Source organism: Mesoplodon mirus (genome assembly GCF_964341445.2).
Source record: "Mesoplodon mirus genome assembly, chromosome: 3".
NCBI lineage: Eukaryota > Metazoa > Chordata > Mammalia > Artiodactyla > Ziphiidae > Mesoplodon > Mesoplodon mirus.
The window spans coordinates 152,621,254-152,640,644 of NC_138978.1; the positions used below are offsets into that span (position 1 = coordinate 152,621,254).

Genomic DNA, 19,391 nt, shown 5'->3' on the forward strand with positions numbered 1-19,391 from the left:
GAGAAGGGAACTTGATTTGATTGTGTGCCTGGATGAGAGTTGCTGGAAGGAGTTCTGTGTTCTCAGATATGAGAGCTCAGAACTTAAAGGACCTGCCAGGAAGCTGTTTTGACCTGAAACTAAGGCCTACTATTAGGCATGCTAGAGACCCAGTGAATGGAGCAGCTAAAACAAACAACAAACAAACTCCCAACCTCCCCAAAAACCTTTGGGAAGGTGGGAACTGGAGAAGCCCAGAAGAAAGATAGGGAATAGCTGCTATACAGGAAACTAATTTTCCCGATAGGCGTTTTGTTAAAAACAAAAAAATAAAACAAAGAAAAGAAAGAAAGGACTGCCAAGCCTGACTCTTTTTCATCCTTCCAAACTCATCCTTTCTTAAAAAGCTTCAGCTTCACAGTTCTCTGACTGCAGATTCTAACCAAGGTGGGCAGAGCAAAGCTCGTACTCCAAGGGAATGAAACTGGCAACCAGGGCTGCGAGTCACCAGAGGCAAGCATTGGCAGAGAAGCATGTCAGGGTCCAGTGACAGGCTAAGTTCTGGGCTTGCACAGGTAAGCTCTCCATGTAGCCGTGGCAGACCCCTTCTCAACTCTGACAACCATTGACATTACCCAAAAGTGGATACACATTGAGCACAGCACAGTCTCAAGTGGGCATGGGTTTTTATTCTCAGTGTGCAACAGTTTGGTTTCTGCTCATCAGCAACAGCTTTATTGGTTCCAAAAAAATTATCCTTTTTTTTCCTTCTTTTAAAACTCCCCTTCTATTCTTCCTTTCTCAATGGAACAACATATTTGAATTTCAGATTTGCCAGTTTATAGCTTTTTTTTCTAAGAACCCTATAAATACATGCAAAATATTGTACAGAGAGCTTAAATAATATCAAAATGCAAATACAGATTGGGTGCATGGTTTAGCTGAACTGCAGATTACGGCAACACACACTGGGGTACACATTGCTTTGATATCACCATTTGTTTGTTTATGTCATGCAGATCACAATAGTCAATCTTTTGTTTTGTTTTTTTTTTCCTTTTATACAAAAATACCAGTGCCTGTTATACTAGTTACTGAAAAAAAAAAAAAAAAAAAAAAGAAGAAACTCAAAATTCCTATCTGCTGATTTGAAAAGAACAACACAGATAGATTTGTTGGCACATATATATGGCATATTCACATACGGCATATATACATATGGGGAGAAACATGAACGAAAGGCCAATTCAGTCATGGGGAGCTCACTTCCCTCCATCTCTCCTAATCAGGAGGAAAGGGGAAAGCAGGCCCAACAGCAGGGCTGGGAAGGTAAAGGACAGCACTGAGCTAAATGGAAGGGTGTCTGGTCTTTTCTGAGGAAGAGCCTGGAATGGCTTAAGAAGAGCAGACAATTATTAGTGCCCCACCCCCACCACAGTAGTGGGGTGGTCCTCAGATACGGAGAGTGAGGAAGAGTGAGGAAGTACACACTTCGTGATGGCATCATGGGCTGCTTCAATCACTAGGCAGTGAAAGGAGGAAAGAAAGGAAGTGACGTGTTCAGAGGTTTCAGGGCACATGTGAGCTTGCCACACCCCTCTGGTTTTGGGCAGTAAGGTCATCACTCAGATTTAAGTGTGCAGATTCCCCCCTCTGGAGCTCAACGGGAAGAAGGAACACAAACTCTAAAGAACTCACAAGTGCTGGCGGGATTTCTCGGTGGTCTCTCTACAACCTTTAGAGATGGAGAGTCATTTCAGAGGGCAGAGGGCACCTGTGGGAAGGATCTACTCAAGACTGTCACCCAGGCTAGAACCAGCCTTTATTTTTCCACTTAGAGCTCTACCTCCCAACTAATATATTACGTGAAACTTTTCTAGGGGAGGGAAGGAAGCCTCAGATCAAATCCTTGCACAAAAAGTCGCTAATGGAAAACTCCAGGGGAAACAGGAGGTGAAAAGAACCATAAACAATGCAAACCCCAAATCAGAGAGAGTATCCTTGCAGCCCAGTGTCTTGGGTACCACTCTGCCAGCTGTTCTTCAAGAAATATAAATCTATCTGAGGTCCCTGATCCTGATCACTAGCTCCTGGTACCCATTTCCATGGGGGTGCACACTCATTTCCTGCTGGCTGCCCCTTCTTCCTGGATGCCTTCCTTCCCATCCGTAATCCACTGCCCACTCTTCTAGGTTTATCAAGAGAGGAATCTAGGATAATATTTCCCCCTTTTCCCCATCAGACCCTTTTCAAATCCAAAGCACCATTTTTGGGGAAAGCTTTATTAACTCATGCCATATTTATTCACTGTCAGTTGGATCACTGAAACCGAACAGGAAAAAAAATTATATAAAAAATATATGCACATAAACACTTAAACTTAATTCCATATCAACAAATTTATATTAAAAACATTCTAGAACCCAACAAATTTTTTTTTCCCCTAAGTATAAAGATGGCTGTTTGGAGAAAGGAAGTTTGGTGCATTGGTTTCAAAACCGATTGCAAATATACTATAAGTCACCTGCCATGTCTAACAGCTGGTTATGTGCTCCCTTCCACAGGGTTACATGACAGCACTTTATTTTAAATCCTTTAAACAAAATACATATGGCTGACTCAAAAAATAACAGTTTCTCATCTAAAGAAAACTATATTTTTTTGCATAATATTTCTATATTTTCTCTCCTACTATGGAAACTAGAATACACACAAAATCCCCACTGACTTTAAACAAGTAGACACCAGCCCTCATGAGTAACCTGTCAGGCACCATGAGAGTCTTTTGGGAGCAGGAATGATAAAATAGCCTCCAAAGTTTGTTTTAAAAACTGATCTGAGGTAATAAAAAGACTCGACAGAACTAAATCTTCCACTGTACTTAATAAATATATATGTGAACACCTAACGCCTTGCGTGAGCTATTTTTTCCCCCATTAGTATTGAAGACAGAGAAAAGATCACTGAAACATGTAACCTTTACAAAACCAAAATCAGATCTGGTAGCTGATGTAGTAATAGGGATGTGCAGGGGATACTGTTTCTTTATTCTTCCTTCCTAGGGCAGCTCAGGTGAAAGGGTGAGGGAGGAGGGATCCAGAAGAAAAGGCCAGAGAGGATAGGTTCGGGTCACCTGACTCCCAAATGGAAATTTGGCAGTTCCTAACAGCCTCAAGCCCCTTCTCCCTACTCCCGTCACTCTAGAAAGAGGGGGTAGGCTTCGTTTACCCAGTGGGAGATGGGAATCGGCAGACATGAGTTGACCCCTACACGGAAGAGCTTACAGCAGCATGGTAGGGATAGAAATGGAGATCCTGCAAACGCGGCTCCACCCTGTTGCCTTAAGGAACACTGAACAAATCTCCTAGCCAAGTCCCTGGCTCCTGAGAGACAGGTGGGAAGGGGACGCTTTGGGCAGTGTTCAGGGAGAGAAGGCACAGGGCTTAACTGTGCAGCACTGAGCACATTCTGGAGGGGGCTTGAGTGGGGTGTGCAAGAGGGAGGGTGGAAGGAGGGGAGCTTTTCAGGGTGGGTCTTTTGCTCCTTTAAGTCGGCAAAGCGTCAATGAAGCCTCCCACTTTGGATACATGTTTTCAAAATCAGAATATTTGAGGGGGCTTCCCTGGTGGCGCAGTGGTTGGGAGTCCGCCTGCTGATGCAGGGGACACGGGTTCGTGCCCCGGTCCGGGAGGATCCCACATGCCGTGGAGCGGCTGGGCCCGTGAGCCATGGCTGCTGGGCCTGCGCGTCCGGAGCCTGTGCTCTGCAGCGGGAGAGGCCACAGCAGTGAGAGGCCCGCGTACAGAAAAAAAAAAAAAAAAAAAAAAAAAAAAAAAAAAATCAGAATATTTGAGAAAGGCTGGGGCCTTATCAGAGACTGATGTTGGCGGACATGGCAAAGAGTAGAATTAGAAAACTAAAGGGCATGTCAAAGCTGGTCCCCAGCCACCTAAGCTCAAGGTTTCTGGTTTCTGAGAGGAAGGTTTGCTCAGATGCTGCTGGAATGGCACTTTGGCCTCTCCCAAGGCTGCTCAATACTCACTCTCCCAACAATCAGGTCCTGCCCTGGAAGAGCCTTGGTGGATGGCTTTGAAAGCAGTAGTGGTCACCCCGAGGAGGACCCCACAGAGTTGACTTTGATGGTCTGTTTTCCAAGTCCAGTTAGGAGGCAAGGTCATTCTTAATTCATTCCTTTGCCACCACTTTAGGAACAGGAGAAAGCTCAGGCTTCAGGTAAAAACTACAAACCGCATATATGCAAGCTTCACGTCAATGCTGATCTCCCTGGCACTTAGAAACCACACACACCTGACAAGATGGCAGTTTAGAAGTAGATAACCTGGCAACAACAGGAATATATTCTTACCAGCTCTCAATTGCTTACAAAGGACGCGGTTAACAAAGAAACCTATCTGCCTCTAGAACTAAATCAAGGGCTCCACTGGGGCCAGAAAGGAGAATGGTCAAAGTCGACTTAACTCATCCATGTCCTTTCTATTTTCTAATCATCACAACTTAAAAAAAAAAAATTAGTGAAGCTAAGGAAGACAATGGTCACAAAAGACCAAGAGACCATGGGGAGGCTTGACTGGAAGGGCAGAAAGAGGTAAAGGGCTTTAGGTATAAGTTTTCAAAATGGAAAAATTGTTTGAAAACAATCACTCTATAGGCTGATTCTGTACCTTCCATTCTTACCTCCACACATTTCATTTGAGGATATTTGTCACTCTGAACTTTTAACTGAGCTGGTAAACAGCACAGACTCATAGGGTAAAAATCTAGAAGTGAGGAGATGGATGACACAGGTATGAATACTGGTAAGAATTTGGGTTGCAGTAAATGCCAAAAGGATTCTTGTCATTTCTTTAAAAATGACAACTGATACAGGCAAGGAGTAGATCTACCATTCATTACTTGCCTGGGGTCTAACTGGGTCCTGCTACAAACCCCAGCTCAGGTTTCAGCTGAAGTCCTCGTAGGTCTGTGCTCTTGCCTCTTCACGGCCAGGTGGGGGTTCACACATACTTGGGAGCAGCTGACATGACAGTGAAAAGTCCCATCATCCCCTTAGTGACGGGGTAGATGAAAAGGGAAATAGGGAAAGCAGGAATGGGAGTCAGAGAATGAAGTTCAAACTGATGTCTCCAGGCTGTGTAGAGGGCTGTCTGAGTGGCAGGCAACAATTTGCACCTGGCAGCAATCCACTGCATTGTTGTTTTTGTTGGCTTGTGGAGTGACCTCACCATCCGATGGGAGCATCCTAGTCCCAGGCTTAGAGACCTTTTCAAAATTTTCCTCTTCTTGCTCATCCAGGAGTGGTGTTCGTGGCCCCTCCTCATCTATGGCGAATTCAGGGTGGGTCATGAAGTTGTGGATGGAGTTTTGGTTCTTGGGTTTCTGAATGCTTTCATGGAGGGAACTATGGAATGCTTTGACCACTTTGATCTACACCAGGGGAAGGAAAAGGAGGATGAGAAAATACGGAGGCGAGAATTGGTTAGTAGAACAAGGAACTGGGGGGTTTGAGGACAGAAACAAAACTCAAACTACAAAACACTACTGCTCAACAACCAAAACCAAACGTATGAGAGGAGATCATGAAACACTAGAAACATCACGTGGCTCAAATTTCAAGCACTGAGGTGGGGTGGGGAGAGTGAGTAATGGCAAACAACTGGAATATTTCAAAAGCTGCATAAAAAAAAGCAGAAAACCCAAAGCAAAGTTAGCATTCCCAAACAATCCACTCTTAAAATGAAACAGGAAACAAAAAGATTCATTAGTTCTTTTGGATGGAGGGCAAGGACGTTGGAACTAGGTGCAAATTAATAGCCGAACTTAAAAGATAATTCAGACATGTGGATTTTGTGTTAAAGCCAAACATTTTGTGAATGTGGAATGGAAAATTACACACTGAAGTTTAGTTATCTGTTTAACACCCTCAAAGAGCCAAACACATATCAATTCACACGCAATACACTTTGGGTGATAAGTGACCATGAATACCATTCAGCAAGGCAGACAAACCAATCTTCATTTGTGTCAGCAGCATGCAAGAAATGAAAACTCTTATACTCTCCAATTTAATAATTGCTCTTTCCGTCAGGAAACATGCATATATTTATATTCCACAGCCTTCACCATGTCCTCTTCCCCCAAAGAAAGTAGAACTCCATTCCTTCAGTCCCTCCCCTGGAAGAGGTGAATGAATACAGGCATCAAAAGATGCCTCCCCCTGACGCTGACAGAAGGCCCGCTCTCTCAGCTCAGATGAGGCCGGACACGCATGGCCATGTCTCTGACACACAGCAGCTGTGCCCAGTCGTGCAGCTTTCTCCAGCTGTTTGTAAATTATGAAGATGAATGTGATCTTATGTGGAGAAGGGAAAGGATAGGACCAGGACAGAAAACACCCCATCCAGGAGGCAGTGCTACAAACAAGAGGCTTTTCTGATGGGGTGGACCAAGAGGATGGGGGAAAGGAAATGATTTGCAGTTTGACTGGGCAAGGGAAATGCACTGCCCTATAAGTGTCAAAGTCTTTGTTCCACTGCACAACAAAGGAAGGGATTCAGTTTAGAGAAGAGGAAAAATCGACAATAATTGATCCCTGGGCCCAGCCTTCACCTTATCCACAGGGAGCAGCTCCTTTGGCAGCAGCTTTTCTGAACTGGGGGCCTCGCTGAGGTATGCTTTGCAACTTGGGTTGGTAGAATTGGAGGAGGGGAGAAGGTTGGATCCTAAGAGTTTGGAGAGAGAGGCCAGGGGAAAAGAAAGTGGTCCTAGGACAGTTTTAGCTGTTGGGAGGTGGCTGATCCTAGTCTTGTCCCAAAGTTCTTTCCTCAGAAAAGAAATGAAAGTAATGCAGGAGAAATTGTTGAGGTGGGGAGGGGGATAAGGAGAAATGATGAGGGTTGGGATAGGGCACATCTTTTGTTACTCTGCTCTTTAAGCAAAGAATATGTTCCTGGAAAGGAGGCAAGAATGTGGAGACATCAGAGCACCCAAAGAGGCAGGCAAATAAACTGGCTGGATTGCTTGTCTCAGTGTTTCCTATCACTGTACAGAACCTACAAAAGTAATGCACAAAGAAGGTTCATTAAAGTTGTGTCTCCACCAACTAAGGCTTTCCTTACCTTGCCTCACTCCGCAACAGACTGGCAGACTCACCCAGGATGGAGGGTGCTCGGTGCTCAGAAGGCAAAGGACTGTCACTCAATGGAATCCACTCAACGCTTCAGCCAAGAAGAATCAAGGAACCTGGGCACACATTCACCATGCTGCGCAGAAAGTTAGGACCTACTTTTCTATCTTTAGGTGAGATCAGATGGAATATAGGTTCCATCTGGCTTGCAGGAAATCCCAAGTTTTAATGGATCTATGTCAAACATCTTAGAGCAAGGCAACTTGGATTAAGTGAGCCCAAACCCAATGCCTTTTCCCCTGGCCCTAGTCAAGAAATGGGCTCAAAGCCATACCACCCCCTGTAGGAGTGATAATATAGCCCATACTTTTCACTCTCTCTTCAGATCTCAACATTTCTAACAAGTGCTACAGGAGAACAGGTACCTTTATACCATGAGTTGATCATCTTCAGTATCAGTGATTTTCAAACTTCCTGCTTCTATTTTTTTTGAAGCAATTGAATACTTTGTTAAAATAATTATATGTGAAGTCCTATCTAGAAAACAGATTTTTAAAAATAGGAGTTGGAATGGGGGTCTGGATCCCTGTTTGCTGGCTTTTCCTCTCACCTGTTGGGGTGATCAATCACTGTTACAGGTAAACAAAAAGGGAGATCAGAGTGAATTGGGGATGGGTAGATGGAAAAGATAGGGACAATTTCTTTTTTGGGGGAGCAAGGAACAGTCATCCAGCTAGATAACAGGACTTCTGGAATCTAAAGGGAAAGCAGCCACCTGTAAGGGAAGCTCAAGACAAGAGGAGTCAGAGAGCTAGGGAGCACCATCTTGTGGCCTGGCAGGTGGAGAGAAGGGTGGGGCTGTGCCAGAATGCTCCTCAACTCCAACACTGGCCTCAGAGGCGATATAGTATGTGCCGATGAACAATCACACAGCTACATCATCACCAATCCACCCCAAGTGGTGCCATCTTCCTTTCTTGACGCATAGTGCCTGGTGCATGAGCAGTGTATGGGGAATAAGACACAGATAGTGAGGTGGGTGCTGTGAAAGCTTCAGGTCCTCTCCACTCAGTCAATCGACCCTTCCTTCCCCAGTCATCATCTCTCAAAGTCTCCGGGAAGTGTCTCTTCTGTGGCCCCTATCCTACAGGTGAAAGTGGATGACTGAAGGACAACCTTTTCTCATGGCTCAGAAGCCCAAACCAGGCTGGACCTTAGGTTAGGTATGAGCACTAAGGGCCACTCTCTGGAGCTCAATGAATGCACAGATGAAGACTCCATTTCCTCAGCTGGTATTCTGTAGGTTTCTGCTCCTTTGTCAGAAACCAGGGGAAGAGAAGGGATTAGGACCTTCTTACAGAGAGAAATCTTAGAGATTTATCTACTTGAAGGTTAGATAAATAAATGAATTCATTTGGAACTCTGGAATGGGCAATGGGTTTTAAAATGCATGACTATAACTTCTAGGCCCTCCAATAGGAAGGCACAGCTGGAGAAAGAGCAGGTGCGGCCTGACTCTCCTGAGTTTCTAGTCTTTGAGGGTTTGCACCATATCCTCCACCAGCAACTCTACTACATGAGCCCAGTGGGCTCTGTCTTTTCCTTAGTCTCCTTCTACCTTCAAATTACCAGGGCAGCTGACACTACCCCTCCTAACAGAGAGGCATGATTTAAGAAAGAACAGTAACTAGTTAGAAGGACATGACAAAACTAGAAGAAAAAAGGAAATGAGAGGAATATGGAAGGACTAGAATGAGAGACTCTTGCATATTTGTAGGGTAAGACTTACTTAGTTCTTTGACTGCCTTTGAGCCTAAAGAATATGCATCTACATAAACCTCCTCTCCCCCTGCCCCTCATATCTCACATGAGAACACTTAGAGTTGGCTAGAAAGACAACAGATAAGCGAAGTCTGATCAACCTACACACTCACAGTCAAGTGAACCACAGATAGTGCAATTGTTCTTTCTTTATCCCCCATCCCAGGGTTACGGTGGTGGTGATTGGGAGTGGGGGAGGAAGAAACAGACTAAGCACTCAGATATTGGAAGCCCACAGTATACTTAACACAGAGAGACTCCTTCCCCACCAAATACCTTAATAGCATTATCAGCAAAGAGCCTTCCATTTCCTCTCTGTGTCCCACTTGGGAAAGGTGAAAAGATCAGGAATAGGAAGGCATAAGCATTAGCAAGAATCCAATAATCTACCAATAATCCACCAGATCTTAGGTTGAGCCTTCACAGCTTTCCGGTTGATAGACTGGCTGAGAAAGGGGTTCCTAAAACTTTACATGCAAAATAAGATATGAAGTGCTGGCTATAAGTAAAACAAACTAGAGGAAAGGAGAAGGAAAAAAAAAAAAAAGTTTGCTCTTCAGAAATTCCTAAAAGAAAACAAAAGACTTCCTGAGTCTTCATCTGGCTTAACCTTACACCTAACCTTAGGAGACAGAGTTGAGACTCAAAGGAGCAGAAGGAGAGAAGAGGAACAACAACATATTCAAACAGAGCAACAAACAAACAAAGTAAAGTAAAACAAACAAACAAAACTCAAGGAAGGACCAGGCAATGCAGAGGAACAATCAGAAAACAGGATTACTGTCTTTAAAATGGTTACGGTTTAAGAGCTTTTCAACATAAAAAAATAATAATAATAAAATTAAATAAAACGGCACACAGCCCGGTTTTGGAGTGGAATTTTTGCCCCGCTTTTCTTCCCTTAAGTCAAAGATCAAAGGGAAAAACCAAAAGGAAAAGATAACCACAGCTGGTTAAAGTGAATGCCACGTGCTCTCTTGTGGTCATTTTAGCAAATCATGCATCATAATAGACTATCACTCACTGCCCAGAGTAGGAGATGAAACAGCAGCAGCAACAGAAGTGGTGGGGGGAGATTTGACTGGTGCAACTGTTACATAGGATGAGCTAGGAACATGTTTTACATCAAGGTGTTGACCCATGGTCTGGCGCTTTAGGACTCCCTTAAAAGAGGCTCCCGTCTGGAATGTGTTAATTACGTCGATCTGCAAAGAATCAGAAAGTGAGACAGCTTTGCTCCACAGTCAGAAAGAAGTGAAGAAAGAGGAAGGGAGGGTCCAGGAGGGTTAGGGAGGGGGATGGAAAGAGCTGGGAAAAGGGGACAGGAGACGGAAAGCAAGAGAGAGAGTCCCTTACACACAGAACAATGGTGAAGAGAAGGGGGAAAAACATTAATTGCACATCACACTTCATTTAAGGAACAATTTGCCATGGAGTCTAAATACCCAGCCAGAATCCAGTCTTCTCTTCCCTTTTAGCCTATGATGGACATTTTAGGTGTGCTGGTATCCAAAAGTATCTAAAAATTTAAATGGACTTTCCCACTCATGATTCCTGACAGAGAATGACAGCTGTCTTATGCTCTGACCTGTATTTTCTTTTCTTTTTTTGACCTGTACTCTTAAAAAAATAAGGCATGCAATTTAAGATAGTAGGTAAAGTGTATATATTACTGAATTTTGAGGCTCAGGAACCTCTAAACCAATTAAATTGACTACCTATTTTTGCAGATTTTCCAGGAAAACAACTCATGTGTTTAAACAGAGGCATGTAGTAATCCATACACAGGTGCCATGGTGGAAAGGCTCCTGGACCATGAGTTGCTGGGCTCACCCTCTTCTGGGTTCTTCTCTAAGACTCTCTGTCCTTGGGCAGAAGTGGACAAGGTCCCTGAAAGTGGAGCTCAGGAACCCAGTGGAGAGAATGCCACTAGCAGCATTCGCGCACTGGAGATCCTGAGAGGCTGGCACAAGTGCAGACGAGAAGTCAGCAGTTAGACGGGGTTGGGGGAGGAAGAGTTGGCTGGCGGTGGTGGCAGTGGTCAGCAGCTGCTAGTCTAGCCCCGTACAAGTTGTCTCTGGTTTTCAGTGTCCTACGCCTCAGAGACAGAGGCAATGAATGCCATTTGTTTCCCGACAGCGGTCTTGATCTAGGGCCTCAGTCAAACCTACCATCCTCATCCCTGACCTCTGCCTGACCAAGGGCCAGTTGACCAGGGATGTAGGAAAGGTGCTGATTTCACTCATCTAACTTTACTTCCCCAGGTGAGAAGGTGGGAAAGCAGGTACCGTGTGAGTCAGACAGTTGTTCTTACTTATAAAGCTTCCTGAGAAGCCATGAAATGTTTAGGGCTAGTTTCTGGACTCAGACCAAGTCTGAGCTAAAATACCACTCTTCATCACATGATACGATTTCAGTTCCAGGGGACTGAGGAGCCTGATGCTGTAAGAGGAAAAGGTCTGCATGTGGGGAGGGTTCAGCCACACGGAAGGAAGAAGGGGCTGGAGAGTCACCTTCCTCAGGGCTTATTAGAGTCACAAGGTCCCAACCTCCACAATGAAACTGGGCCCCAGATTTACCTTCCCAAGATTCTAGACCTCGAGTTTCCCAGCCTTCCGCTTCCTAGTGCTCTTAGCTCTCCCAAAGCTAAAGGGACCAGGATGGGACAATAGCCTGGCAACACTTCCCACCCATAAGTGTTGCAAGAATGACAACAAGGAACAACAATCGGATGGCAGGGAATTTCGTTAGAACCCTGCTGAGGTGAAGAGTTGATGCCAGGAGAGAGCTTTAGGATCCAGGATGCAGGTTAGCACAGTCATCTGCTTACGGAGTCTGGTGGGATGGCATAGCTATGCTCATCATGGCATCTTTAACCGGTTGCCTTTGCTGCCTAAGTTTAGACTTTAACGTCATTCTGGTCCAACCGCCTTTTGCTCCAACAGAAAGGTAGTATACCTAAAGCTATGTAGACAGCGAAACCAGAGAGGTATATAGTCGAGGGAATGGAAATTGGTAGTGGAGGGGAAGGAAGATCCATGAATCTCAGCCCCAGGAGAGAAGACTGGGAAGGAGCCAGGAGACACCGGAACGAGGGCATTCTGGCTAGGAAAAAAATTACATAGTAGAAGAGGAGGCAGATGATCCTGAAGGGAAGAAAAGCAGACAGGTTATTCTGAAAAGAGCAGACCTACAGGGAAGCACCGAGGCCTTAGAGACATGAGCCAAAGATGCCAAGTTCTCTGGGCACATGAGGCCCTTGCTCGTGATGGACTTGGCAGCCTGGAGGGAGGGGTGCGTGTGGAAACTCTGGACATGCTGAGGTAGAGTTTGCAGGTCCCATGTGGATTTCCCTCTCTGGGAGGGGGAACTCAAGAGAGGGGAAAGGAGCCCCAGTGCTCCCCTCCCTAGCCCTGCTTTCCCATTTCCATCTGTTGTCTTGTCTGTAGGAGACAAATTCCCAGCTGCTACAGTAGTCCTCCCTTATCCGTGGGGGATATGTTCCAAGACCCTCAGTGGATGCTTGAAACTGCAGATGGTGATGAACACTGTATATACTATGTTTTTTCCTAGAGTAATGGGTGGGTAGCTTATATAGCGAGGATGTGATAGGCAATGGGATGACTTATGTCCAGCGCAGGACAGAGTGGGGGGGTGGTGAGATTTCATCAGCTACTCAGAACGGCATGCAATTTAAAACTTATGAGTTATTTATTTCTGGAATTTTTCATTTAATATTTTCAGACTGTGGTTGACCACGGGTAACTAAAACCAAGGAAAGTAAAGCCACGGATAAGTGGGGGACTACTGTATTTAGTTTAGACTATTCATTTCACCTTTTCCCTAGGAAGTGGTGGGCTCCACTAGGGAACTTTTGAAACCATCTGCAAGGTTAATTTCAGAGAGTGAAATTTACTTCTGGGATCTCTAGCCAATCAGCAAAGAGGGATAGGCCTGTTCTCTGGTGAACACCTTTGAGAACTTGGGGATTTACAATTCCTTGAGATGGGAAATCTCAGGGCTAACACAATAGAGGTATGTGGGGTAAGAACAGGGAAAGTGATAGGATTATCAATGTCTAGATCAGCGCATTTACCCAGGAGAAGGTAGGTACAGTTGCTGCACAGGAAGTGGGGGAAAAAAGTTACTGTAGGGCTATAGGAGGGGACTTAATAGCAGCAGGAGCAGCTTCTATCCCATTTTAGAAATTGCAGGAAGGGAAAAGGTTTGAAGAAATTATAGCTTCTTCCTTTCTGGGAAGCAAGTCTGAATCCTGTAAAAGATACTCGGGCACTGAGAGACTATTGTCGTTTATATACACTTAGCCATCAGATTCCCCACCATGGCCTTAAATTTTGAGTGGGGAAGACATAAGAGAGCGAGTTTCTTTTACAAAGATCAATCCAGATAACATCTACATTCCCCTAATAGCAGCTTGAGGATATACAGTAAATGTCTGCTGGGGATGCTGGCATAGAGATACTGTCTAAATCCTTCCCTCTGCAGGGTTAGGAAAGACTCTGAACATTTCCCACCCTGAGGTTAGGCCTAGTGCTTACAAGAGACCTTATGCAGGAAGATGGCCCACCCGACAGAGGGAAGTGGGCTTCAGACGAACCCAAAGCTAGAGGATGATGCTAGCAGTTAGTGTCCCGTGTTCTCGGCCCCCCATGATCACTCTCCTCTCAGAGGAGCCCATACCACCGCCTCTGCCTGTCTGTCCTGAAGCAAGGGAGCTCGGGCTGCCCACCAGTGAGAGGGCCTTAGGAAGGGGAGAGACGTTGGCCAGCAAGAACTGCTGCCCTCCCAACACCTCCCAAGAAAGATGGGGGAGATTCCTTCTCCCAGGGCGAGGATAGGCCACTATCACAGTACCTGAGTCTGGATACGGTTCAGGCCCCGGAACCAGAGGATCTGGCCTCGGCGCAGCTCCATCTCTGCATGGTCAATCTCGTCCAGCCCCTCAGCATCCTTGGTGATCTCCTCTTTGGTGGTGCCATGCCCAGCCTCCTTTAGGAACTTCAGGGATTGGGTAGGTATTGTGGAGATGACCTGAGGACAGGTGCAGCAAAAGGGTAGACACTAGAATCAGGGCGAGAAGAGCTGTCACTCAACTTTATGGGTCAGGCCCTTGGGTAGGTCACTCTTTGCCCTATCAACCTTCCCACTGGGAAAGCAGTGGGAAAAGTGCCAACCCATTCAGGCAAGCATTTGCCAAGTGCCTACCAGCTGTCAGGCCCTCAGGAAGATTTTCTGTATTTGTGGACGTACAAAGGAGAACATATATTCTAGTATTTGACCAGCCATCTGCCTTGTTATATACTTCATTCTCTTCCTCCTGTCTCAGTTCTTTCTTTGCATTTTGCCATCTGTCTGTTAAAGGAAGTAGAACCATAATGCGTGATACATAGTAGGAAGAGACAGAGACAAGGACCTGGGAGAAAAAAAGTCTGGAGACAGGATGGTCAAAATGTATGTGTATGGGCAAGGGGAAAAGAAGGGTGTTGGAGGGGAATGACCCTCTTCTTAGTTACCATATGCTAAGTAATTCCTCTTTTATAAAACTATAGTGAGAGGATACTAAAAATTTTCTTGGGCTTGGGGTGAGGAACTGGGTGGGATAGCCCATAGAAGAAGGGACATATGAGTATTATCAGAAGACATGGAGCAGTAGGTTGGGGCTTGCAATTCAAAATAAATCACTCTACAAGCTGTCAGTCAGTTCTCCTTTACAAATAAGACAAGGGCTCAGCTGGGAAAGGGGGGCTGTGTGAGCAGTCCAACATGGAGTCAAGTGTTTGAAATAGAAAGAATGTCCACGTTCTGCTTTTAGATGTTAGGAGCTGTTGTGATACAGAAGGAAGGCTGTTGTTACCTGGCATCAAGGCCACATGGCCACATGTGAGACTAGATCCAGGTGAGAGTTTCAAACAGTACGTGAAATAATCAAGCTCCACCCAAGTGTAGAAGTGCTTTAGGGACCCACTGGTAAATAAACTTCAGCAAACAGAGCATGGTGGAAGGACTTGTGTTAGGAACGGGGAAAGGGATTAATCAGGGAGGCATCTAGGAGCTCTGAAAGAAACAACTAGCAGGTCTATGGGGGAAAGCCTGCAGCCCTAGGGAGGGATCTTTGGGGCCAGTTAGAGCAAAGCCTCCATTACCCAGGTGGCTGGGCACCAATCAGTAGAGACCTGGGGTCTGCAAGCAGAGGTAAAGGCCAGGCCAGAGCTGAGAATGAGAGGGACTCGCAAAGTGGTATTAGGGAGGGAATGAAACTCTTATCAAACCTGATTATATTATTAGAATATTAATAGCTAACATTTATTGAGTGCTTACAGGGTACTAGACATTGTTCTAAGTCATTTCTGTATTGAAACTGATATGCTGGTTAACAATGATTCACAATGATCCTGTTATCCGGAGTTGAGGAAACCGAGGCAGAGTTGCTAATAAACTCGCTCACTATGATGCAGCTCGTAAAAAGAAGAACCGGGATTCAAACCTAGAGAGTCGGTTCCAAAGTCTGTGCTTTGACCCATATGCTATACTGTTTCTCTAGAGACCTTGTGAGTCTGGATTTATCTTAGATGACAGTCAGGCACCCATCCTGGTTAAGGCGATGGTGAGAAACAGAAGAGGCAAGGGAGCCCTACATTATGGCAGCACAGTAGAAGCTCACGGCCAGACTGCGGCTTCACTGAAGACATATGCTTTGCAAACTCTTCTACTTCCAAGACACTTAATTTTTTTTTTAGCAAAATTCCATTGAAAATGTCCACTTCCATCTCAGAGAAGCTAAGGGATTTGTCTGTCTCCAGGCATGATTAGAGAAGAGATCAGAAGCCTCTGAAGGGATGGGCACTGATCATTCTTTGGGATCCTACAAGATGGAAAGAACTTGAAAACCTGGTGGTAGAGAGAAGAGGGAAGAAGAATATGAAGGCGAGGAGCTGGGTGTCTCCACAGTTGCTCGTTCCATCTCGTCTAGGGAAGGGGGCGTCTGCCGGCCATGTGACTGCACAGGGAGGGTGTGCCCGTACTCACCTGGCCCCACAGCAATTCTCCAAAACCGATGAAGAGACACCAGAACCACTGGGACAGGGTGAGGTTCGTACAGCTGAAGGGTTTCCCCCCAAATTCCACAATGATAATCTAGAACAGAGAAAGAGGCAGCCCATCATTGGGAGGTAACAGGTAGCCAGCCCTCCAGTCAAGGCCATCAAAAGCCACGTCAGCCACCCTACTCCAGGATCCCTGTGGTGTAAACCCTGATCTGCTTGTTGGGGAAGGAGAAAGGAGAGATCCAGGTGGGGAGAAGGGAAGACAGACACAGTCTTTATAGAGCGCTCTGATGGGGAGACAGATACAGCTACTATGAACATTATTAATGCAAAGGCTGGGGGATCAAGGGGAGCTGGAGGCTTCTTGTGACTAAAGCCAGTAGGTGACAAAGAGAAGGCACAGTGATGGAGAAGAGGAATTTAGGAGTGGGGCAAATAAGAGTGAGGCAGGAGCTCTTTTGTTACAGGGCAGGCTCATAACCTCTTGTATTGGCAGGCGTCTTAGTGTACCTCTGACTGGGGCTCAATCCTTTCACCACCAGGGCAGCCATGCCCTTGACCCCACTTCCCACAGAAGGAGCCCACATCAGGCTTATCTGTCAACTACATATGGCAACATTCCACGTCTTCTACTTTTCCCTGAATTGCGTACCATTTTCTACCATGAGCCCTTTCAGAACAAAGGGGCAAGGAGGGACAGGGAGAGATCCCATATAGCACTTGCATGCACATTTCAAGTATGCTGGCAGGAGGCATGGAAAGGGGTTAGAAGACAGTGATCTTCCTCCTGGTCACTGTGTGAAATTGCTGTGTTTTAGAAAGATAAGGAAAGGATTCTACAAATTTTATTTTATTCACTACCAACATGCTGCCTTGCACTGGAGCACTTGACACAGCAGGATCCAATTCGAGAGCAATGAGCAAACGAAAGCATTTGGGAACCCCAGAGTGTTCAACCCACAGCCTGAGTCCCCATCACTCCCTCACTCCTTTCCCCGGGCGCTCAGGGAATCCTGGCCCCCAGCTTCGGGCCTTTATCCTCCCAGACTCCTATCTCAACTCCAGCTAGAATCCCACCTGGCTGACGAATGTGCCCAAGACCACAGAGCAGAAGATGAGGTTGCGGAAGATGCCCGAAAAGACATTCCTCTCTCCATGGATCTTGCGGGAGTTGATTTCATTGAAGAGCTGCATCAGCACGAACGTGTTGAAAATAATGGTGTAGTGCTGGCTGGGTGGTGAATGCAGAGGTGCTCTCCTCCCACTATCAATGTCAAAGAATTTCTCACCTAGTTGGGAGAAGGGATGCATTGGAGGATAAGTATGCTCTCAGGGAGGGTTCAGGTTGAGTCAGAACACTTGAGTATGGCCTCACTGGTTGCTTATGACTGGTGTCCATTCTAACTGGTCAGTATTCGAACCACAACAGTCATCAAATATTTTCTGTGTTAGCCCTGGTCTCAACATTTCTTTCTTTTTTTTTTTAATAAATTTTATTTATTTATTTACTTATTTTTGGCTGTGTTGGGTCTTTGTTGTTGTGCCTGCGCCTTCTCTAGTTGCGTTGAGCGGGGGCTATGCTTCGTTGTGGTCCGTGGGCTTCTCATTGTGGTGGCTTCTCTTGTTGCAGAGCACAGGCTCTAGGCACGCGGGCTTCAGTAGTTGTGGCGCACGGGCTCAGTAGTTGTGGCTCGTGGGCTAAGAGCACAGGCTCAGTAGTTGTGGCACATGGGCTTAGTTGCTCTGCGGCATATGGGATCTTCCCGGATCAGGGCTCAAACCCGTGTCCCCTGCATTGGCAGGAGGATTCTTAACCACTGTGCTGCCAGGGAAGCTCCCCCCGTTTTTTAAAAATTTTTTTGGCTGTGCCATGTATCATGTGGGATCCTAGTTCCCCGACCAGGGATTGAACCCGTGTCCCCTGTATTAGAAGGCGGATTCTTACCCACTGGACCACCAGGGAAGTCCCTCAACATTTCTGACCTTCTCCCTCAGTTTGCTCCATCACTATTTGCCTTTTCGTAGTGCTGCATTGTGGTAGAACTATGTGCACGAGTCTGGCAGACATGGGTCTGAATCTTCGTGCCACTATTTACTCAATATGTGACTTAAGCTTCAGTTTTATGATCTAAAAAAAAGGTAACATAAAGCCACCCTTTGGAGATTCTTTTTCTTTTTTTATCATCTTTATTGGAGTATAATTGCTTTACAATGGTGTGTTAGTTTCTGCTTTATAACAAAGTGAATCAGTTATACATATACATATGTTCCCATATCTCTTCCCTCTTGTGTCTCCCTCCCTATCCCACCCCTCTAGGTGGTCACAAACCACCTAGCTGATCTCCCTGTGCTATGCAGCTGCTTCCCACTAGCTATCTGTTTTACATTTGGTAGTGTATGTATGTCCATGCCACTCTCTCAGTTTGTCACAGCTTACCCTTCCCCCTCCCCATATCCTCAAGTCCATTCTCTAGTAGGTCTGTGTCTTTATTCCTGTCTTACCCCTAGGTACTTCATGACCTTTTTTTTTTTTTTCCTCTTGGATTCCATATATATGTGTTAGCATATGGTATTTGTCTTTCTCTTTCTGATTTACTTCACTCTGTATGACAGACTCTAGGTCCATCCACCTCACTACAAATAACTCAATTTCATTTCTTTTTACGGAGATTCTTAAAAGGAGTAATAAAGTGGCACAATGCACCACGTAGCAGGAACAGAGGATGCACTCAGTAAGCGAAGCTGCTATCATTCCCGTCTTGTGCTCAGCTTGCTCCCTGCTACTTTCTTTCCTTGGGCTCCTCTCTGCCCCCATCTCCCTCTAGCGCTCCAAACGCCGCCGCCGCCCACCCCCGCCTCGGCTCACCGGCAAAGACAAGGAAAAAGATGACAGTGAGCTGATAGACGGCGTGACCCAAGATGTTCTTCATCATAGTGCGTGAGATCAGAGGCTTATTTCGGCCATAGGGGCGACGCTTCAACAGAGAGTCTGTAGGAGGCTCTGTGGCCAGGGCCAATGAGGCAAAAGTGTCCATGATGAGATTAACCCACAACATCTGCACGGCTTTCAGTGGGGAATCCTGGTGGGAAGAAGAACCACTCCTTTTAGCTCTCCTTGGAGACTACTCCCCACCTCACTCATCAGCTTCATCTTTGCCCTTGAAATGGCCTACCTCCTGCTATCCACCATTTATTAGCTGAGTGACATTGAGAAACTTATTTAACCTCTTTGAGCCTTGGGTTCTTCACCTGTAAAATGGGGATAATACCTACTTTGCAAGGTTGTTTTTGAAGAACAGAGAAACTACATATAAGTGCTCATCACACTGGCTAACATGTAAGTACTACATTAATGGTAGATAAATTATCATCATCCCACATGA

At 45.7% G+C, this 19,391-nt stretch overlaps 1 protein-coding gene across 2 annotated transcripts in view; it reads right to left on the reverse strand.

Moving 5' to 3' along the window:
- Positions 1-648: 648 nt before the first annotated feature.
- Positions 649-19,391, reverse strand: part of ATP2B4 (ATPase plasma membrane Ca2+ transporting 4) — a 92,400-nt gene continuing 73,657 nt past the window's right edge. Inside the window, exons 17-22 of one of the 2 annotated variants that reach the window (XM_082613238.1) lie at positions 18,875-19,088; positions 17,086-17,297; positions 15,992-16,099; positions 13,820-13,996; positions 9,969-10,149; positions 5,265-5,424 (exon numbers count right to left, since the gene is read on the reverse strand). In XM_082613238.1, coding sequence (XP_082469364.1) covers positions 5,399-5,424; positions 9,969-10,149; positions 13,820-13,996; positions 15,992-16,099; positions 17,086-17,297; positions 18,875-19,088 — 918 coding nt within the window. In that variant the 3' untranslated portion in view covers positions 5,265-5,398. Of the gene's footprint in view, positions 5,425-9,968; positions 10,150-13,819; positions 13,997-15,991; positions 16,100-17,085; positions 17,298-18,874; positions 19,089-19,391 lie in introns of both variants that reach the window. The other variant, XM_082613237.1, reaches the window with a different exon arrangement.